This window comes from Hordeum vulgare, chromosome 2H, assembly GCF_904849725.1.
Source record: "Hordeum vulgare subsp. vulgare chromosome 2H, MorexV3_pseudomolecules_assembly, whole genome shotgun sequence".
NCBI lineage: Eukaryota > Viridiplantae > Streptophyta > Magnoliopsida > Poales > Poaceae > Hordeum > Hordeum vulgare.
This window is the reverse complement of record NC_058519.1, coordinates 661848409-661871534: the sequence shown is the minus strand read 5'-3', so window position 1 is coordinate 661871534 and position 23126 is coordinate 661848409. Positions and strand designations below refer to the sequence as shown.

Genomic DNA, 23126 nt, shown 5'->3' with positions numbered 1-23126 from the left:
TCGTCCATTGTAATGTGGACCATGAACGGATAATACCTGTACACCGAAAGATAACCTGCATACGAGAATAATTTTTATCATTAAAAACCTTGTCATTTCAACTGAGCCAGAACGACCATATAACGGCAAACGCTCCTATCCATAAAATGGTTCTAAACATAGTACCTATCCCAAATAACCAGTTACCAAAAACATTGGCTACTGAAATAGGTTGATATAAGTTGAAAGCCATATGGATAGCTGACCAAATAGTCTGTGGAAACTGGCTTTCAAATAATAGGTATTTTTTTTGTCTCTTTTTGGAAAAGAATACACATTTCGTATTATCGTGCCAGTTTTGTTTGACTAGGTTATCTTTAGTTAAAATGATCCTTTTCCGAAGGTACCACGCAAATATCTTTAGTTTTAGTGGGGCCTTCAGGCGCCATATTTTTTCGTTATTATCGTTGGCACTTGAGCGTGTGTTAGCGCCCTATACATGGAATCCACCGAGAATTTCACGTTCTCATATAGATTTCAACGAAACTCATCGGTACCTTGTGACAGCTGGACCGTGGCCAGACGTCCCAACAAGGCATTCCAAGACTGTAGTCTCGCACCAATTAAATCCCGTCCGAACGTCATGACCGGTGGCGACACTTGCATAACGAAAGCAAGCGTAGCACCTTTGTGTGACACAATATTGTATAGAGCCGGATATTGTTCTCGGAGGGTGGTATTCCCTAATTTCCGAACCATCCTTAATCTTAAATACGCCAAAGCGAAAGAAATGTTTCTTAGTCGCCATTAGGCCGGCCCAAAAATACGAGTCAGCAGGTCTCCATTGTACCCGTGATAACGGTTTTGTGCCTACGTATTTTTATTTAAGGAGTGTTTGCCAGACACCATCCTCCGTAAGTAGCTTGAACAGCCACTTACCCAAGAGGGTTGAGTTCTTAACCTGTAGATAATGTATCCCCAGTCCTTCCTGGGCTTTTGGTCGGCAGACGATGTTCCGTTTAGCCAGTTGATATTTCTTCTTCTCACTATCCCCTTGCCAAAAGAACCTGGATCGAAAATAATCCAATCTATGCAGGACTCCTTTGGGTAGTTGGAAGAAAGATATCATATACAGTATCAAATTAGTGAGTACTGAATTTATGAGAACCAGTCTTCCTCCGAGGGATAGTAACTTTCCTTTCCAACTCGCAAGTCATTTTTGCAGACGATGTTCGACGTGTTTCCATTCAGCATTTGTTAATCTCCTATAATGTATCGGTATACCCAAATACTTAATAGGAAATTGACCTTGCTCGCGTCCGAATAACTCGGCATATTGAGCAGCTGCGTCCTGTGCCATTAATTTTCAATCCTGATAGCTGTTCGAAAACTGATAGTATTAATTTCAGATTCGCTGCTTTATCCAGATCGTGTTCCATAATAAAGAATTGTATCGTCTGCATATTGAAGGTTTGATAAACCCCCATCAACCAAATGTGGGACTACCCCTTCTATATGTCCATCTTGCTTAGCACGGTCAATCATAATGGCCAACATGTCCGTCACTAGATTGAATAGTAGTGGAGATATAGAGTCCCCTTGCCTTAATCCCTTCTTCGTTTCGAAATAGCGCCCAATGTCATCATTGACCTTTATGGCAACGCTACCTCCGGAAACAAAGGTATGGATTATGGTACACCATTCTCGTGAGAATCCTTTCATTCTTAGAGTTTGTTGTAGGAACGACCAATTGACCTTATCATAGGCTTTTTCGAAGTCTATCTTAAAAACTACCCCATTAAGCTTTTTAGTGTGCATCTCATGTACATTTCATGCAAGGTCACGACCCCATCCAGGATATTCCTACCTTGCATGAAAACAGTTTGTGTAGGTTTAACCACATGATCAGCCACAGAGTTTAACCTTATGGTTGCAGTTTTCGTAAAGATTTTGAAACTAGCATTAAGGAGGCATATATGTCTGTATTGTTGTATCCTTTCTGCCTCCGAAATCTTTGGTAACTAAATGATCTCTCCAAAATTCAGGCGGAACAGTTCTAGTTGCCCGGAATGTAGGCATCTGAATAATTGTAGATGATTAGGTTTGATGACGTCCCAGAAGTGTTGATAAAACTCCGCAGGACATCCATCTGGACCTGGTGCCTTATTGTGTTCCATTTGGAAGACCGCTTTTCTAATCTCCTCTTCAGTGAAGGGAGCATTCAGAAGGGAGTTCTCCTCAGCGGAAACATATGGGATGTTATCCGTTCGTGACTCATTCATGAAAATATTTCATTCTCGGGAGCCCCGAACATGCCTTTATAGTACTTCGTGATATATGCCTTGAGTTGCTCTTGTCCTTCGATCCGGCCTTTCAGCAAATGTAGTGCCTTAGATCTATGGTAACATTTGATTTCTTCCTCCCGCAACATACGTGCTATTTGGGCATTAGATTGGCTTTTGAGCTCAATCTCTTGCGGTGAAAGTACACGTACTTTTGCCTGACGGTCAAGCTCATCAATGACGGTACAAAGGCGCTCTTTCTCGTTTTTGAGGATGCCGGTAGTGTGTCAATAAAAGCAGGAGCTCTGTTGACCAATATATATGAAATAAAGCCAAGTATAGGAGGCCAGAAAGAACAAAGCTGTGTGGTGTCTCCCATGGATGTTCTTGTACATACTAACCTAACGAACCGAATGAAATATATGTCTGCTTGAGCTGTAGGCACCAGCAAAAGCGAGCTAGAGAGCAGTTGCATTGGAGACTACCTGAAGCAAGTTCATTTCAGTATGGCGTAGGACCTTCTGCACTACTACGATGTATGCATTGGATTGAATCCGAAGTAATGTTTCCGGATTACTATTAGGAAGGATGTACTACTACAATGCCTGCAATCATGCCGCATTTTAACATGGTTAACATAAACTGTTGTTGATTTGTCAAGTTTATCTTTCAACTTTGAACACACATATTTGGCAAGCAATTCTTGGCAATACTGGGCTGTCTGCATTGGACTGAATCCAAAGTAGTGTCTCCGTAAATTACTAGTAGGAAGGATGTGCTACTGCAAGGCAAGCAATTTTGCCCCATTCAAAGTTTGATTCAACTCTCAACACACATACTATTTCACAGGAAAGTCTGTCATAAAAGACACATTGGAGCAACAGAGCATCCTTCAGACACCGTAATGCTAGCAAATGTGCAATCTGTTTGTTTGGTTGTTCATCAATCATCATCACTGTGCTAGTGATTATGACAACAGTAATACTCCAAAAATGCAATCAAGTAGAAGATCAATTCTTGCTGCAAGAAAAATAAAGGTAGTACAATTTGTGGAGCCAAGTGGTACACAAATGGTATCGGAGTTCGTCTACAGTAATAGCAAAGGGACCGGCGATTAGTTGACAGAATCCTTGTATTTTCTGAAGAGAGATTGTGAATGTACTATTTGGAACCTGAATGCACTAATGAATAATGAATGCAGGTTTAAAATAAATTAAATAAAAGCGGGAGCTCTGCTGACCAATCTAAAAGGAAGAAAGAAAGCCAAGGGCAGGAGGGCCAGAAAGAACAAAGTTCAGATTCAATGCTGTTTCTGTCATGCATGTCCATGGACTTACTTCAGAGTTCACACAATCAAGTTCATGTATGTCCCAGAATGCTCATTTGCAGCGCCATCGAATATGTTTGATCTGGAGGAATCAGATGCGAGCTAGAGAGCAACTGCACTTGAAACAAACTGAAGCAAGTTCATGTCAGTCCGGCAATGGAGCTTCCTTGTGCTGGGTTCTGAAGTGCCTTAGGATGTAAGCATTGGACTGAATCCGAAGAAAATGCCACCGTACATTGCTAGTAGGAAGGATGTACTACTGCAATGCCAGGAATCTTGCCCCCGTTCGAGCTCTGAACACAAACATTTCGCTCTGACAGAAATTTCACGTTGGAGTAACCGAACATGCTTCAGAGTTCTTCAGACACTCTTAACAGCACTAGCAAATGTGGCACCGGTTGTTTGTATGGTTTGGTTGCTCATCAATCATCATCACTGTGCCAGGGATTCTGAAAATAGAAATACCCCAAAGATGCTATCAAGTAGTACAAGATTAATCTTTGCTGCAGGAACAAGAAAACAGGTACTAACAATATCGGAGCTCATTCAGTCTACAGGGTAACAAGAACAGCAGCAACAGACAGAAAGGGGACGACGATTAATTAACAGAGTAGAGACTTGGGGGGGGGGGGGGGGGGGGGGAAGCAAAAGCAGTCAGCACATCGTAGCTAGGCGGCGGTCTCCTCGGCGGCGGATTCGAAAACTATGTAGACATACCCCGAGGCACTCCTCGATTAATATCCAATAACGGGACCTGGATGCTCATATTGGATCTTATATATTCTTCGAAGATCTTATCGGTTGAACCTCAGTGTCAAGGGTCCTACATATTCTCCGAAGATCTATCTATCTATCTATCTACACGCGCACACACAGACAAATATTTATATTGTAACCGAATAAATGTGTAGCTTGCACTTAGTATTGATGAATTAATGGGTGCATACAGCCGTTTGTATCAATGTTTGTGTACGAGTTTCACTAATTTTTGAACTCATCTACTAGCATTTGGTTTATGCTCGCGGGCAATGATGTCACCCGCCAACACAAATGGATCTGTACGTGCTTACGGATGGTTACACCACCCGCTAGCACTTATATTATTATTTTTTTGGTAAAAGAGCTCAGAATCCTTTATGCATAGGAATATCTTCCTGTGTTCAATAACCACTACCAGAATAACATACTACGCCTACGACTTTTTCTATGCCGACGGCTTTTTATCGGGGCCATGGACATAGTTGGAGCTATGCCGACGACTTGCTAAAAACCCTCGACACAGAAAAGCTGTCAGCATATCTACATCTACGCCGACGGCCGCCTTCGGCATAGAACAAGCCGTCGACCTAAAGAATAGTACGCCTATAGCCGCCGTCGGCATCACCGATCCGCAGCGCGTCGACCACCTGTCCTGGCCGTATCTTTGCCATCGGCATAGTTATATATATATATATTTGTCCTTTGTACCATGTGTAAATATATATCTATTTTTTTATGAATATATATGTACTTTGTACTTTTTTCGTATACATTAATGAGGTGTCGTCATTTTCTTTGAATATAGGTCCTTATATTTTATTAAAATCAAAAACAAATATGCCTACAGAAGTATTGTGGCGGTTGCAAACGCCCGGCACGCGTCTTCGGGGTGTGACCCCCCTCACGTCCGGGGTGTTCCCCCCTCACGGAAAGTCAAAGGCTAGATCTCGTGTTCAACTATTAAAGGGTTAGGAGGGACGGGGGCCCTGGGGGTAGCAATGGCACCGGAGCGTCGTACCGGGCCCTCATACAAGCCGTACGGTGAGGTGGCATGTCCGAAGAGGCGGCACGCGTCTCCGGGGTGTGGCCCCTCTCACGGACGGCGCCGCCGCCAGCACTTGGGGAGGGGGGAAACGGCCGCGTCGGGTCTACACGGAGGGGTTCTTGCTGTGGGTTTGCACTGGACATTGCTCCCAAGTGTTCTAATGGGCTGAGCTATCGTAACCAGGTGGACGAGTCCACTATTCATAGCCCGCCCGACGAAAGTCAAAGGCCTAAATCTCCGTGTCAATGGGGCTAGGGTTAGTCCGGTCCGGTGGTTCCGGGGGTAGCTATGCCACCGAAACATCGCGTCGGGTCCTCATGCATGTGTGAAAGTGATGTGACATGCATAGACGCCGATCGCGGCGCTCCGGGGTGTGCCCCCTTCATGTACGGCACTGCCGCCATCACTTTGAAGGGGAAATAGCTGTGTCGGGTCAACATGGAGGGAACCTAGTGATGGGTTGGACTCAGACCATGTTCTTAAATGTTCCTATAGGCTGACCTGTCGAAACAAGGTGGAAGAGTCCACTGGTCAAAGCATGTCCGACGCAAGTCAAAGGCCTATATCTACGGGTCAACGGGGCTAGGGTTAGTCTGGTTGGCTGGCTTTCGGGGGTAGCTATGCCACCGAAACATAACATCGGGTCCTCATGCATGTGTGAAAATTATGTCCCATGCGTAGACGCACGTCGCGGCGCTCTGGGGTGTGCCCCCTTCATGTACGGCACTACCACCGTCACTGTGAGGGGGGAGATAACCGCATCGGGTCGACATGGAGGGAACCTAGTGGTGGGTTGGACTCAGACCATGTTATTAAATGTTCGCATGGGCTGACCTATCGAACAAGGTGGAAAAGTCCGCTGGTCTAAGACCATCCGACGCAAGTCGAAGGCCTAGATCTATGGGTCAACGAGGCTAGGGTTAGTCCGATCGGGTAGCTGTCGGCGGTAGTTATGCCAGCGAAACATCGCGTCGGGTCATCATGCATGTGTGAAAGTGATGTGAAATGCATAGACACCCGTCGCGATGCTAAGGGGTGTGTCCCCCCTTCATGGACGATATTGCCGCCGTCACTTTGAGGGGGAAACATGCGCGTCGAGTCAAGCTGGAGGAAATCTATTGGTGGGTAGGGCCCATGCAATGTTCACGGATGATCCTATGGGCTGGGCTATCGTAACCAGGTAGACGAGTCCACTGTTCAAAGCCCGTCCGGCGAAAGTCAAAGGCTTAGACCTCCCTGTCAACGGGGCTAGGGTTAGTCCAGTCGGGTGGTTTCCTGGGGAAGCTATACCACCGGAACATCGCATCGGGTCCTCATGCATGTGCGAAAGTGATGTGACATGTGTAGACGCCCGTCGCTGCGCTTCGGGGTGTGCCCCTCTTCATGTACGGCAGTGCCTCCGTCACTTTGAGGGGGGGGGGGGGAAATAACCGCGTTGGGTCGACATGGAGGGAACCTAGTTATGGGTTGGACTCAGACCGTGTTATTAAATGTTCCTGTGGGCTGACCTATCGAAACAAGGTGGAAAAGTCCACTGGTCAAAGCCCGTCCGACGCAAGTCAAAGGCCTAGATCTACGGGTCAACGAGGCTAGGGTTAGCCTGATCGAGTGGCTGTCGTGGGTAGCTATGCCAGCGAATCATTGCGTCGGGTCCTCATGCATGTGTGAAAGTGATTTGACATGCGTAGACGCGTGTCGCGATGCTCCGGGGTGTGTCCCCCCTTCATCGATGACACTGCCGCCGTCACTTTGAGGGAGAAACGTGCGCGTCGGGTCGACATGGAGGGAACCTAGTGATTGGTTGGACTCAGTCCATGTTTTCAAATGTTCCTATGGGATGACATATCGAAACGTGGTGGAAAAGTCCACTGGTCAAAGCCCGTCTGACGCAAGTCAAAGGCCTAGATCTACGGGTCAACGGGGCTAGGGTTAGTCTGATCAGGTGACTCTCGGGGGTAGCTATGCCACCGAAACATCGTGTCGGGTCCTCATAGTGTGTGAAGTGATCTGACATGCGTTCACGCCCGTCGCAACGCTTCGGGGTGTGTCCCTCCTTCTCGGACGGCACTGCCGCCGTCACTTTGAGGGGGGAAACATGTGCGTCGGGTCAAGCCAGAGGAAATATAGTGATGGGTTGGGCCCAGGCCGTGTTCACGGATGATCCTATGGGTTGAGCTATCGTAACCAGGTGGACGAGTCCACTGGTCAAAAGCCCGTCGGACGCAAGTCAAAGGCCTAGATCTACGGGTCGACGAGGCTAGGGTTAGTCCGATCGGGTGGCTGTCGGGTGAAGGTATGCCACCAAAACATCATGTCGGGGCTAGGGTTAGTCCAGTCGGGTGGTTTCCTGGGGAAGCTATACCACCGGAACATCGCATCGGGTCCTCATGCATGTGCGAAAGTGATGTGACATGTGTAGACGCCCGTCGCTGCGCTTCGGGGTGTGCCCCTCTTCATGTACGGCAGTGCCTTCGTCACTTTGAGGGGGGGGGGAATAACCGCGTTGGGTCGACATGGAGGGAACCTAGTTATGGGTTGGACTCAGACCGTGTTATTAAATGTTCCTGTGGGCTGACCTATCGAAACAAGGTGGAGAAGTCCACTGGTGAAAGCCCGTCCGACGCAAGTCAAAGGCCTAGATCTACGGGTCAACAAGGCTAGGGTTAGCCCGATCGAGTGGCTGTCGTGGGTAGCTATGCCAGCGAATCATTGCGTCGGGTCCTCATGCATGTGTGAAAGTGATTTGACATGCGTAGACGCCTGTCGCGATGCTCCGGGGTGTGTCCCCCCTTCATCGATGACACTGCCGCCGTCACTTTGAGGGAGAAACGTGCGCGTCGGGTCGACATGGAGGGAACCTAGTGATGGGTTGGACTCAATCCATGTTTTCAAATGTTCCTATGGGATGACATATCGAAACGTGGTGGAAAAGTCCACTGGTCAAAGCCCGTCCGACGCAAGTCAAAGGCCTAGATCTACGGGTCAACGGGGCTAGGGTTAGTCTGATCGAGTGACTCTCGGGGGTAGCTATGCCACCGAAACATCGTGTCGGGTCCTCATAGTGTGTGAAAGTGATCTGACATGCGTTCATGCCCGTCGCAACGCTTCGGGGTGTGTTCCTCCTTCTCGAACGGCACTGCCGCCGTCACTTTGAGGGGGGAAACATGTGCGTCGGGTCAAGCCAGAGGAAATATAGTGATGGGTTGGGCCCAGGCCGTGTTCACGGATGATCCTATGGGTTGAGCTATCGTAACCAGGTGGACGAGTCTACTGGTCAAAAGCCCGTCGGACGCAAGTCAAAGGCCTAGATCTACGGGTCGACGAGGCTAGGGTTAGTCCGATCGGGTGGCTGTCGGGTGTAGGTATGCCACCAAAACATCATGTCGGGTCCTCATGCTTGTGTGAAAATGATGTGACATGCGTAGACACCCGTCGCGACGATTCGGGGTGTGTGTCCCACCTTCATGGACGGCACTGCCGCTGTCACTTTGAAGGGGGAAATAGCCGCGTCGGATCGACATGGAAGGAACCTAGTGACGGGTTGGACTCAGACCATGCACTACAAGGAATATGCTAATACACGACGCTATATTTTCGTCGCTACATCGTCACAGTTTTTAGTTTACGACGATCTCACGACGAAAAACCAAGCGTCGAAAACGGAGCGTCACAAATGAACACGAGCGACGTTTTGATCAAAATCGTCGTAACTTCTACGACGATTCATGGATCGTCGTAACCTTTACGACGATCCTAAATCGTCGTTGACAATCTAACCCAGTCCTACATGGCAGTGCTACGTGGCAAAATTACGACGAGATCAAAACATCATAATTGAAATCAGCCCAACCAATTTCAATTGATCACATGGGCTGGCTTTATTTTTTAGGCTTCTTTTTGGGCCTTAGCCCATTTATAGCCACTTTTAGTTTTTCTTTTTTGAATTTTTTTGGGCCCTGGCCTTTTAGTGTCCAAATACATTTCGTCCAGTTTCAGTTTTGGCCTTTTTTCATTTTTGAATTCAGCACCTTTTTTTTCAGAACTTGATTTCATTTCTATTTATTGGGCCTTTTCAACCAATTATTTGTCCAATATTAAATGCAGCACTATTTCATGTTCAAATCAAGAAAACTCCGAGTCGAATTAAAATCATCATATAACATCACATAATACATCTTCAGGTTTACATAATACAATAACTCATCTGATGCACAGTTGACAATCAGATACCAGTTTTCACAACTGAAGCATCAACCCAAAAGAATCTCAAAAGAAAATACAGAAATTAGCACTCGCTGTGAAGAAGTCATCCTGCTCTTGCTTCCCCACTCATAGTTTTGCATCCCTGATACCAGCTTTTATGGGCTCTAGTATACCTGCATACAAACAAAGTAATGTATTGTTGAGGCGCAGGAACTAGATGGCAATGCTAAATTGTAAAACGTCTTTTGAAGAATAAAATATCATCTCATGTGTAACAATAACAGTGAGTAGCTAGATGAGGTGCAAGCTAGCTGAAACACCATTTGTTAAGTACCAAAACTACTCCCTTGGATAATAAGTGACCACCAGGAACTACCCATACATATATTCAGCAAGTTTGCATCAGAAACAGTGGCATGATGATTATGAAAGGACTCTAGCAACCTAACCAGACAACCATGGAACGATGGCCATAGACCCACACCATGACCGTGGCTCGAAGGCCATGAGGATCATCAGAGCAACAAGGGACAAGAGGCACGGAGCAGAGGAGGGAGAGGAGCTCACCATGCCGATGCCAAACAGCGTCACCGGCAGCAACGGGGCAGTCCAATGGAAGACGCCGAAGCTGAGCCTACCTCCATGCACCTTGCCTGTAAGAGATGGTAAAGTAGTTTCAGATATCACATTATTGAATTGCTTGCAGTGTGACATGAGCTAGCCAAAAGTATGCAAGGGACTAAAAAGTTTTAGAAGTGTAGAATCATATATGCCCCTAGCATGCATCTCTCAAATAGTTAATTAATCAGACTTGCACTGTTGTACTAACAAGCATGAGCGTTTAATTTGTAATCAAAACTGAACCTAGAGGATATATATGATAAATCTCACTCATAGCTAGCCAAATCAACAACTAGAAATTGGTGGTGTGCTATTTAGAAGGTCAACAATGAAGACATGTTTGTGTCTTTCAAAAGAAACATGTTTGTGGTGTTTTTCCCAACAAAATATAATTAAGCGGTCCAAGTAAATATACTGAAGCAATAATTATCTGAAAAAATGATGTTTTCCTGCTGCTCTTAGCCTCATTGTACAAAAAACAAATGTGACTGAGAGAAGTAGGAGCAGTAGGCTGTGATCCTATATGGATGATACTGAGAAAATTTGAGAGAAGTAGGACACCACCAGCAGCACGAAAATCTAAAGTAGGACACCAGCAGCAGCAGGAAAATCGTGGGAAGATAGACTGAGAGAAGTAGGGCACCACCAGCAGCAGGAAAATCTGAATTTATACTGAGAAAATTTATTTACAAGGATATGAATAGGTGACTACAACCCCACACGTGTCACGCCCTTTGCCCCACAAAAGCATCTCCGGCGAACTACTAGAGAAGCAAACGTGGTTGGAGTATTTTGTGCTTTGTTGGAGAAGAGATAAAATTTACTTAAGATATACTACTGATCGCTACCTTCAATTTTCTTGTCTGCACTTTCTGGCCTCGTACCGAATGGCACAGAGGTATCATTTGAATTATGACAGGAACTGTTCTAAGTTCTGACCTAGCTTTGAAACAACCTCTTGTGTTGCTGTGCATAATTGAGTAGTAGATAACTAAAGATAACAAGAAAAAGTAAACAAGCATGCCAAAACAAAACCCATGTGTTTCGGAGCTCTAATCATGTTATACTAAAGGGCTAATGTTTACATTCTGTTTTGCTGCATTTTTAGGTTGATGCTATGCTTCAGAAATTAGAGAAAGAAATTTTTAGGTTGATGCGGCAAGGCCCCTCTGATCGTTTGAAGTGGAGAAGAACGTGGCCGTCGGATCCTCTTCAGATGCAAATGCAGTCTATCATCAGAAGGGTACCAATGTCGACACTTGGGAAGGTTCAAGTTCTGTCTTGAGTGTGTCGAACTGAAGAAATAGAGGATTGGAAACTGTCAGTAAATCCTGCCTACTATTGTCAGAAAACGATTTCATCTTTCTCCTAAATTCAAATCACAGTAGCAAATAGCATAATTAGGCACGGCGCGCAAGTGGAACTGTACTGAATTAGGAAGAAGTGTGATATGAGTGGACTAGGCAAGAATAACTGCAAATTCATTCAGAAAATTACAAGAGAAAAGTGGAAGAATTCTACTGCAAGTGAAGTAAATCAAAAGGAAGGAATGGATCCAACAGAATTGAAAGCATGCATCTACCTGGGAGAACAAAGTTCAGATCACCGTACTTCCTTAACACACAATCCCTCAGTCTTCTTTCTGAGGTACCACCTGCATACAAAAAGAAACAGAAGCATTTCCACTCAGCTGATGAAACCAACATATAATTTCAGGAAAACACCAGTCCAAATCAGTAGTACCTACCAAGAGTAAAAAAAAGCCTAACTGGACTAGACTTGACTTGAGAGAAACTAAGAGCAGGCAAAAATATCAGTCACCATACTACCACTTAGCAATTCAGAGACCGAACTTGCCGAGAATCAGCTAAAACACGAAGCAGTTTTTGCAGTTGGTATGGTGTTGTGCTGCTGCACCAGCCAAGGCGCCAACCACAAGTAGGTAAGCAGGAACAGAGAGCTCAACAAGCAAGAAAAGAAGCCACAGCCACACCAAGAATCCACAAAGAAACACTAAAAGTCACAGTAGCACTATCATCATTATTTTCTGATGGGCGCCACAGCCTGCATGTATTTGGCTATCTGCACATGATAAACCATCTAAACTGCATCAAGATTCATGTTGTTGATGTTGTTTGTTTTGTTGCACTGTAATCGCAACTAACAGTGGAGTATTTGAATTAATTATTTGATTTTGGTTGGTAGCATAATCTGAAATACAGTAGTTAAAGTCCACAAACATGTTCTGATACACAGCAAACTTCTAAAAGGAAAATAAACCTTTTTTAAGCGTGAAAAGAAACAATTAAAGTTAAAGAGAACCAGGAGAAACGCGGTGAGATGTTTGCATATGACATATTTCACAAAAGATATGCAGATTCAAAGAATAATCTCCCATACTAGATCCACCAAATTCACTTTTTACTTTTGAGTAGGAAGAAATAAAACTGTGTCGCGCCTAGTTTTGCCTAACGCAACATCAACCATTCGATTCAGAGCCAAAATAGATACTGTACATAATAGGAAAAGAACAGTGCACATACAGAGAATCCAAGGGTCTAATAGAAGTAATCTGTGTTAGATTCGAAGTAACATGGTCGCCAAAATCAGATCACAAATGCAGGAAAAAAACATATATGTCGGCAAGAACGCCGCCAATCAGGATATACCACGAGGAACACAAATCATACTCAGTAATTGGTAATGAACGGAATCAATCAAAACAAAGAAGTAGAAGAACATATATGAAAGATTAGGTGTTTTCCAAAAGTTTTTTTCAAAAAACAAGGAGGATGCCAGGATGGAATTATGACCTTGGGTGTTCTCATTAGGTGATTTTTAAGTTTCAGCACATGATAAAAACTAAGTTAGATTATCAGTATGGTTGTCTCACACGCATCCTGTTGTTGATTAGCCATGGCAACAATATTGCTTCTGTTTCGTCAGACTTATATGTAAAAGAAGCACACCAAGGTCTGAAATCTTAATTGGCCTGAAACTATACTACCTGTACGAAACCTAAGTTTCGGATTTAGCTTTTCTTTGCCTTTTTTATATATTCTCCACACATGGTACTGAATGATGTTGGGTTTGTTGTCAGAGCAAAGCTGTAAAAAAAACTCTACGCATGTTACTGAAATCATATGCATTCTCGTGTTTCCTGAACCGAATCTGAAGCAACAATGATATTGTTTTCACAGCAATACATGGAGAAGCAGGTCAGTACAAGGGGAGCTACAAACGTTGCACAGGGAAGCACGAAGCAGCTGAGTTGCCATCATTTAGAATTGGTGCATCCGAGGACTTTCCATGTTGAGGCACAGAGAATCATCAAAAAAAATAAAAGATGATTTGAAGGGCCTCAGAGATCTTGGTGGTTGTGATCATCAAATGGGGTCGTTGCCCCATCAAGAGTAGCAAATATTTTGATAACATCACTGGCTCCATGAAAAACACGGACAAGCACCACTAAAACAATTAAGAAATAAACTACTGAATCCAAAAGTTGGTAGATTGGATGACGAGTCAGTAGTAGCTGGTTAGAGATCTCATTTTTTTACAAATCAATGGGAATCAGAATGATTTTCTTCTTTACCCTCGCCATCCAAGCCAAAACAAAACAAAAACAAAATAAAATCCCCGCGCTGGAACACTCGGCGAGGGCGCGTCGATGAATCCCAGCGGCACAGGCAGCACGGAGAAACCAGGGCTCTACATTGGAATAGGAGGATGAGGTGTAGAGGAGAGGGGAGCGGACCTCGCGGAGGACAACGGCGGCAGCGGCGAAGCAGGCGCGCCTGATGGCCCGGCGGTAGGCCGGCGCACGTGCACTGCGACGGAGAACCCTCTGGGCAATCGAGGGCCGTACCACTGCTCCTTGGCCTGGTTGAGGCGGCGGCGGCGATGCTTGACCGCGGACGAGTCGCCGTGGTCGTCGTACACCTCCTGGTCCTCCTGGATCCCGCGCGACTGGTCGAGCAGCAGGCCCCGCCGCGCCGCCCCCATCGCCGCGTTCCGGTCACCGCCCCCGTCTCTTTGTAGGGTATGGGGAGGAGGTGGGGATCGGCAGGGGGAGCGGGCGAGGAGGAGGCGGCGGCGGCTGCGAGGAGATGGGTACGAGGGAGGAAGAACGGGATGGGGGATGTGAGCTAGGGTTTTGGGCTATGGGTGGGTTATCTCTTTTTCAGTTTTTTCCTTGTAGATAGATGGATGGATGGATGTGGGATGGAGAGATGGATGGATGGATGGATGGACGCCATGTCATCGATCCGTGGGAAGGGTTCTGAGTGTTACGACATTTTTATAATCGTTGTAAAAGTTATGACGATTTCATCTTATGTGGTTACGATGTTTTTGACTCACATCGTCATAATTTATATGTAGATTTGATCCCCTCAAACGGTTTACGACAATCTCGGAAGAAATCATCATAGATTTATGATGAATTCATCAACGGCGTCTTAAAAACATCCTGTATGAGCATATTTATTGTAGTGATGTTCTTAAATGTTCTGATAGGCTGACCTATGGAATCGAGGTGGAAAAGTCCACTGGTCAAAGCCCGCCCGACGCAAGTCAAAGGCCTAGATCTATGGGTCAACGAGGCTAGGGTTAGTCCGATCAGATGGCTGACAGGGGTTGCTATGCCATCGAAACATCGCGTCGGGTCCTCATGCATGTGTCAAAGTGATGTGACAAGCATAGACGCCCCGTCGCGATGCTCCGGGTTGTGTCCCCCCCTTCATGGACGGCATTGCCGCTGTCACTTTGAGGGGGGGGGGGATAGCCGCGACGGGTCGACTTGGAGGGAACCTAGTGATGGGTTGGACTCAGACGATGTTCTTAAATGTTCCTATGGGCTGACCTATCGAAACATGGTGGAAAATTCCACGGGTGAAAGACCGTCCGGCGCAAGTCAAAGGCCACGATCTACGGGTCAACGGGGCTAGGGTTAGTCCGATCGGGTGGCTGTCGGGGGTAGTTATGACACCGAAACATCGCATCGGGTCCTCATGCATGTGTGAAACTGAAGTGACATGCGTAGACGCCCGTCGCAATGCTCCGGAGTGTGCCCCCCTACATGGACGGCACTGTTGCCGTCAGTTTGAGGGGGGGGGGGACATGCACGTCGGGTCAAGCCGGAGGAAATCTATTGGTGGGTTGGGCCCAGGCCGTCTTCACGGATGATCCTATGGGCTGAGCTATCGTAACCAGGTGGACGAGTCCACTGATCAAATCCCATCCGACTCAAGTCAAAGGCCTAGATCTACGGGTGAACGAGGCTAGGGTTATTCCGACCGGGTGGCTGTCGGGGGTCGCTATGCCACCGAAACATCGCGTCGGGTCCTCATGCATGTGTGAAAATGATGTCACATGTGTAGACGTTTCAAAAGAAAAGAAAATGATGGTGAGTCGCAGCAGGCTGGGACAACACCGTTTCAGCATAATTGGCCCAAAAAAAGGTTTAGTATAATTAGTGATCCTTTTTCTGAAAGAAGGAATTAAACACTCAGGAATAGAGCACTTCTTTCCTATAAATTGATGACTTATACTATTTTATAAGAAGTTGATTATTTCAAGTTATAAATTGATGCTGATTGTTGAGTTAAATTTATGTAGAACATTTATAAATCTAACTTTGACCTGAATATGTTCGCATAGCCCCATTGTAGTTTTTGTATGGTTGATTGTACATTCCAAGTCATAAAACTATCTTTGCTCCCGAGTTATCATACAAAAAATTTAGTTCTTCCTAAACCATCATGGGCGTAATTTGGCTCATAAAATGGTAGCAACAATTTGGCTTGATTTCATGTGCGACTTTCAAAGGCCAACGCTTAATTTCATGTGTCTCCTGGCTAAGACGTCCACGTTGAGAGGAGACCGCATCGTTCACACGAGTCACTATGACCGCTAGCACCTAAGGATGATTAAGATTTTTTTATACTTCCTCCATTTTTATATACAAGGCCACCTTGTTTTCTTTGTCAAACTTTGACTTATAATTTTGATTAAGAAAATATGGGTTGTATGTCACAAAAAATATATTATCAGAAATTTCTTTCAAACATGCATCAAATGGCATGCTTTTTATGGTATATAACTCATATTTTGCTAAGAAAATTAATGATTAAAATTAGACATAAAAAAGTGAAGTGGCCTTGTATTAGTAGATGGAGTCAATACTATTTTATAAATTAGTTGACATGGTATTGGTTTTCAAGTTTCAAAATGCTGTGAGAGATGAATCAATGTGGTGAAATCCTAAAAAAATAAAGAAAAAAAATCTAATTAGCACCGCCGCATGCTGTCCTTTCTTTGCGTTCATGCGCAAGCATTAAAAAAAGACACCCGTCGCTTTCAACCTGCTCCACAACAGCATGGGCTCTATGCATACATGCATGCATGTGGATTGAAAAAATGATTTATCTCAGAGATTAATAATTTAATTGAAGATTCGTTTTTACCGTTAGGTTCATCTCGACGAGACCTTCAAAATAAGATCCCATGTTGACATGTTTCGTTGATTTTTTTTCGTCGTTCCTAGTTGCCACATTTATGTCATCATAGTTGTCATCTTACGGGCGTGCAGTTGTCACAAAAAATATACATAGTTACTGTGACAATAATTTTATACCTTTTAAGTATTGCGGTGTTATGTGGAGCTAAAAAGTGGTTATTAAAGCACTAACAATAAGCAAGTAAATGCATGAGCCAGGAAAAACACAATGATTCAAGTTTTTTAGTGGGGTATATCAACATTCATAAACCTGATAACCAAGTTAATTTAATGTGAGAACTATGTGACAAATAATGTAACAAGTAAATAATAGTATTCTGGCAACTATCAACGAAAAAAATATATTGTCGAAACATGTCAATATGTGATCTAGTTTCGAAGATCTCAATGCGAGAAAGCTAACGGTGAAAGCGGATCGTCAATTAGATTTATAGTTTGAGAGATAAAACTTTTTTAAAGTTTAACATTAGAGAAATCTTTGTTGATGTCATGTTGGTGCATTAGTTTGCATGCGCGTGAAGAAAACCGCAGCACCCGAAGACGCTACGTAGTGGCTTTCAAAAATAAATTGAAAAAAGAGATATGCCTACGGAGAGATTGTTGGCCTAATCTTGCCTAGTTAGTGGATTAGTATTTGGTCCAATCAATGTGTCCTAGTATAGTCGGATATGAGTTGTTAGTTTCCTAGTGAGAGGTTTGTACGTGTGTACTTAAGATGAGTTTCCTAGTTCAGCTAGGATCGGTCGTGTCTTAAGTCGGCAAAGATACATGAGTTCTAGTTCGAGTCGGTTTAATCAATGGTCCGGCCGTGCGTGTATATAAGCATCATCATGGACATGAGTTTTGTAACATAACCTTGTACCGTGAGTTGACAAGAGAAATAAATAGAAAAATAAACGGGTGCGATACGTACCCTTGGCAAAGTCTTTCCGCTTGCGTGTATTCTTCTAGTTTGATGTGATCGATCCTGTTGAGAATCCCAACAAAACATATTCATGATATCTAGGGTAGCAACAAGCTCAATTGTGCCATGGGAAGCGTCATACATAATATTCAAGGTCACAGGCCTATGATCGTACAGGCCACAACACCTTTGTGGTGAAATGTCGAGAACTCATGCAACATCGAACATCTTCGTCGTTTCTACCCGTAGTCAGAAGATTATACCGCAATATCACCAGGGTCATCTTTTCTGATCTTATACCGCAATGCAGTGCATACCGGGCATTTATCCATATTCTCGTACTTCTCACCGCGGTAGAGGATGCAGTCATTAGGGCATGCATGTATCTTCTGGACGTCTAATCCTAGAGGGCAAACAAGCTTCTTTGCTTCGTACGTGCTGGCGGGCAATTCGTTCTTTCTTGGAAGCATCTTCTTCATCAGTACCAGCAACTTTTCGAATGACGAGTCAGTCACACCGGTCTCTGCCTTTCACTTCAGCAATACCAGTGTGCTACCCAGCTTCTTCTGGTCATCTTCACAAGTTGGGTACAATAATTTGTTGTGATCCTGTAACATCTGCTCGAACTGCAACCTCTCATTTTCTCTGTCGCAACCTCGTCGTGCATCAGAAATGACCCGGCCAAGATCATCAGCGGGCTCATCTGGTTCCCGTTCTTCATCCTGATCTTCTTCTTCATTGTCTTCCATTGCGGTATCAGCATACTCAGGGAACATAGATCGGTAGTTGTCATCATCGTTCTCTTCTTCTTCATCGCCGTCTTCCATCATAACCCCTCTTTCTCCGTGCTTGGTCCAAACATTATAGCCCGACATAAAACCGGACCGAAGCAGGTGGCTCTGAATGACTCTTGAGGAAGTGTAATCCTTCTCATTCCGACATTCAACAGATGGACAAAACATAAAGCCACCACCATGCTTGTTCGCATCGGCTGCATCTCGAAAAGAATGCACACCTTCTCTGTAAGCGGCTGTGCGGCAAGGTCTAAACGAGGAAATATAGTTGCTAACCTTTTAGAATAAGTAGAAATAAAGAGGAAGAGGTTTAAGCGTGGCTCAGGCATCTCATATCGTAGTTGTGTTCGGTGAACTGAAGCGGCATCGCTCTAACACACATTTCAACAAACACCTCTAGTGCATGAAAAAAAATGGAGAGCTAGCACACACCCACACTCTTCCATCCAAGAAAAATGCAAGGAAGAGGGGAGAGGGGGGTTGTGCTATATATAGGAAGAGGACTTTAGGTGGCGCACATGCGGGCTGCACCCCGCGTAGCCCTTTAGTCCCGGTTTGGGACACAAACCGGGACTAAAGGCTCCTTACGGGCCGGGACTAAAGCCTCGAGGGAGACATTGCGATTTGGGGCGACGTGGCCGGGCCTTTAGTCCCGGCCCAGAGGCAGGCCGGGACTAAAGGGTCCCGGCCAAAGGCCCGTTTTCCACTAGTGTGTATTCTTCTAGTTTGATGTGATCGATCATGTTGGGAATCCCAACAAAACATATTCATGATACCTAGGGTAGCACAAGCTCAATTGTGCCATGGGAAGCTTCATACATCATATTCAAGGTCACAGGCCTATGATCGTACAGGCCACAACACCTCTGGGGTGAAACGTCGAGAACTCATGCAACATCGAACATCTTCGTCGTTTCTACCCGTAATGAGAAGATTACCGGGCATTGTACGTGTTAGCCTTGGAACCATGAGATATATACATAAGTAAGTGAGAGAGGCGTTCTGGTGCCCAGGCTCATCTACATCCGTTCAGTAAAAAAATTAAAACAAATAGTACAAAAATTCAAAAAATTCCAATTTGTTTGGGTGGTACATAATTTGATGCGTGAGATTCGCTCCAATTAGTGTATCATTTGAACATTTGAGCAGCTCTCGGCAAAAAGGACATTGTCACATATAGCAGCTCTCGGCAAAAAGAACATTTGAACATTTGAACAATTAGTGTATCATCATATAGATAGCTTATTTGCATTGTCACAAAACTTGGTTGGATGAACTTGTGGGGATGACCATCTACTTGTTTGTGTTAAATTTCGCATGTTATTGCATTTTGATGAATGTTTCACATTGCATTTTGGGCGCTGCTACAGCAGCGCGCGCTGCATTTTATAGCTACTGCTGGAGCCAGCGCTGCGCGACGCGCAAAACCAGCCGACCAGCGCGCTGCAAACTCGTTTTTTAGGCGCGGCGCGATGCGCCGGCTGTTGGAGATGCTCTAAGTTGCCCATCTCTCATCGTTACTTTATCTCTCATGTGGAAACGCCCAGCTACTCGGGTGGGCAGTACGTCCCATCAACTAATTGGCTTGGGACCAAGGTGTTACCATCAAAATGAAATTAGGTTGGACTATATATGTAGGCTATATATGCATGCAGTCGCCACGGCAGTTTACACTGAGTCGCGGCTGTTCGCACTGCCTGCTAGATGGAGTTAGGCTAGTTCACATGCACCGAGCTTCCTTCCTTCCCATCAACGTCTACACGGCCAAGAACGAGGTTTGCATGCCTCGACCACCCTGCCGCGAGGCTACATAAAGGCTCGAGACCGCAGCTACCATATGCAACAAGCACATCCACACTTGCAGCAGCAACACACAAGGTTGAGCGATCGATCCAAATGGCGCCTGCTGCTGCAGCAACGAAGCAAGATGGGGAGCTGAGGATCCTCTGCATCGACGGTGGTGGCATCCGTGGCCTCATCCCGGCCAAGATCCTGGAGTACCTCGAAGCCGAGCTCCAGAGGATTGAGGGGTCGTCGACGGCCAGGCTCGCCGACTACTTCGACTACATCGTCGGCACCAGCACCGGCGCCCTCGTCACCACCATGCTGGCCGCCCCCGACAAGGACAACCGCCCACTCTGCACGGCCAAGGAGATCATCGACCTCTACCTCGAAGAGGGTGCAGGAATCTTCACAAACGAGCACAAGGCGTAAGCACATGCATGCATGCATCTCGACTTAGATGCACGTCGATCGATCGGTGTGATAATTAAGGTAAACCCTAGACCTTATACCTACGTTACGTGCATGCAGGACATGGGCTCAGGTGGTGCTGGAGGCCGTGCTCCTCTACATCAAGTACTACGATGGCGACAACAAGACCCTGCGGTCCTTGCACGACATGCTCGCAGTCGGGTTGGCCATCGAGCCCTTGCTCCGCCCCATCCTCGACGCGCTGATCCACGCCAACGGTGGCGGCCTGCAGCAGCTAGCCGCGGCACCCCATGACCCTGACGATGCAGCGAGCAACGGCGATGAGGCGCCGCCGGCGAATATGGAGGACTGCATCCAGGAACATGCTGGAGCCATCCTGCAGGCGATGTGCCGTGCGCAGGGTCTGGCGCTGGACTCGACGCCTTTCGATGAGTGCATCAAGGAGTTCGTGGAGGGCCTGCGCATGACGCTGCTGAACCCGGATTTCGTCAGGTACGCGCTGCTCCGCCCCAAGTACGACGGCGAGGGGCTCCGCAAGGTGGTCAGAGGGAAACTCGGCGACCGCAAGCTTAAGGAAACCGTCACCAACGTCATCGTGCCCACGTTCGACATCAAGCGCAATCAGCCTGTGGTCTTCTCCACCTCTAAGGTACCCTAGCTAAGCTAGCTACTTATTAATTACTGCGCTGCTTCTGAACCAACTGATCGTCATCGGATGTACTGATCGAGCTGCTGAACCATTGACAGGCGCAACAGGATCGGGTGATGAACCCCAACCTCTCGGACATTTGCATCGCCGCAACTGCCGCGCCAACATTCTTCCCTGCCCACAAGTTCTACATTATAAACTTGTGTCCACTAAATTTCGAATTGGAGGAGTTTAACCTAATTGACGCCGGCATGTTCGCCAACAATCCGGTACGCACGGTATATGCATGTGATTATAATTCACTTGAACTGAATGTTATATATTCTATCTGTGTAATTCGATTGATATATATCACTTAAACCGAATGTTCTATATATGTACTGGCTGAAACAATTAATGCAAACTACGTACCCACGACGACGACGCAGACCACGGTGGCGATGAACGAGGTTTGGAGGATGATCGACCGGGGCGAGCACCTGCCGGTGGAGGGGTTATCGCCCATGGACTGCAGCAAGCTGCGCATCCTCTCCGTCGGCACCGGCGTGGTGAACCACTCCTACACGGCCGACGAGTGCAACTGGTGGGGTGTCCTCCCGTGGATGTACAACGTCCGCAACAAAACCCAGCCGCTGGTCGACACGCTCATGTACGCCACCGGCTCCCTCGTCGACTACAACGTCGCCCTGCTCTTCAAGTCCCAGGGCTACGAGGACCACTACTTGCGCATCCAGGAGGATCACCTGGACCCTTCTCTTGGAGCCATGGACGACACCAGCAGCATGGAGAAGCTCATCGAGACCGGGGAGAACCTCCTGGACAGGCAGGTCTACCGGACGGACTGCGAGACGAGGGAGTACCGGCCGGTGAAGGGCGCGGGGACCAATAAGGAGGCGCTCACCAAGCTCGCCGAGCAGCTGGTCGCCGAGAGGCGCCGAAGGGAGGCTACTGCACCGCCGATGTTGCTGATGAGCGTCACCGAGATTGCCACCGTCGTCGAGCCAAGGCCCAAAAGGCTCAAGCCTACCTACGTCGTGCAGTAATTAAGAGCTACCCTGCACCTGCATGTTGCGTGTCTACGTCTCATCTATCTATCTATCTATCCATCTATCTACACGCGCTATCTATCTATCCATCTATCTATCTATCTATCTATCTATCTACACGCGCGCACACACAAACATTTATATTGTAACTGAATAAATGTGTAGCTTGCACTCAGTATTGATGAATTAATGCATGGGTGCATACAGCCGTTTGTATGAATGTTTGTGTACGAGTTTCAATAATTCTTCAACTGATCTACTTGCATTTGGTTTATGCTTGCGGGCAATGATGTCACCCGCCAACACAAATGGATTTGTACGTGCTCACGGATGGTTACACCACCCGCTAGCATTTATATTGATTTTTTTTTTAGTATAAGAGCTCAGAATCCTTTATGCATCGGTATATATATAGGTATATATATATATATATATATATATATATATATATATATATATATATATATATATATATATATTATACCATGTGTAAATATAAATCGATTTTTTATGAATATATATGTACTTTGTACTTTTTTCGTATACGATAATGAGGTGTCGTCATTTTCTTTGAATATAGGTCCTTATATTTTATTAAAATCAAAAACAACTATGCCTACAGAAGTCCGGCACGCGTCTCCGGGGTGTGACCCCCCTCACGTCCGGGGTGTGCCCCCCTCACGGAAAGTCAATGGCTAGATCTCGTGTTCAACTATTACAGGGTTAGGAGGGACGGGGGCCCTGGGGGTAGCAATGGCACCGGAGCGTCGCACCGGGCCCTCA

At 46.0% G+C, this 23126-nt stretch overlaps 1 protein-coding gene and 2 non-coding genes across 3 annotated transcripts; 1 reads left to right on the top strand and 2 right to left on the bottom strand.

Annotated features, from left to right (window-relative positions):
* Positions 1–13573: 13573 nt before the first annotated feature.
* On the bottom strand, positions 13574–13659 carry LOC123433684. The gene has a single exon (XR_006625013.1). It is a non-coding gene; the product is annotated as a small nucleolar RNA SNORD24 (small nucleolar RNA).
* A 77-nt stretch (positions 13660–13736) lies between these two features.
* On the bottom strand, positions 13737–13817 carry LOC123433712. The gene has a single exon (XR_006625039.1). It is a non-coding gene; the product is annotated as a small nucleolar RNA R12 (small nucleolar RNA).
* A 6443-nt stretch (positions 13818–20260) lies between these two features.
* Positions 20261–22586, top strand: LOC123431361 (patatin-like protein 2). Its single transcript, XM_045115170.1, has 4 exons — positions 20261–20644; positions 20748–21297; positions 21396–21566; positions 21726–22586. The coding sequence occupies exons 1-4, from the start codon at positions 20331–20333 to the stop codon at positions 22338–22340; spliced, it is 1650 nt and encodes a 549-aa protein (XP_044971105.1). The 5' UTR covers positions 20261–20330; the 3' UTR covers positions 22341–22586.
* The last annotated feature ends 540 nt before the right edge of the window (positions 22587–23126 follow it).

What these genes read in the sequence shown, in the direction of transcription:
- LOC123431361 (XM_045115170.1), top strand. Translation starts at nt 20,331, where the DNA reads ATGGCGCCTGCTGCTGCAGCAACGAAGCAAGATGGGGAGCTGAGGATC. An exon ending in TTCACAAACGAGCACAAGGC is followed by an intron (nt 20,645 to 20,747) that starts GTAAGCACATGC and finishes ACGTGCATGCAG; the next exon opens with GACATGGGCTCAGGTGGTGC. An exon ending in TGGTCTTCTCCACCTCTAAG is followed by an intron (nt 21,298 to 21,395) that starts GTACCCTAGCTA and finishes AACCATTGACAG; the next exon opens with GCGCAACAGGATCGGGTGAT.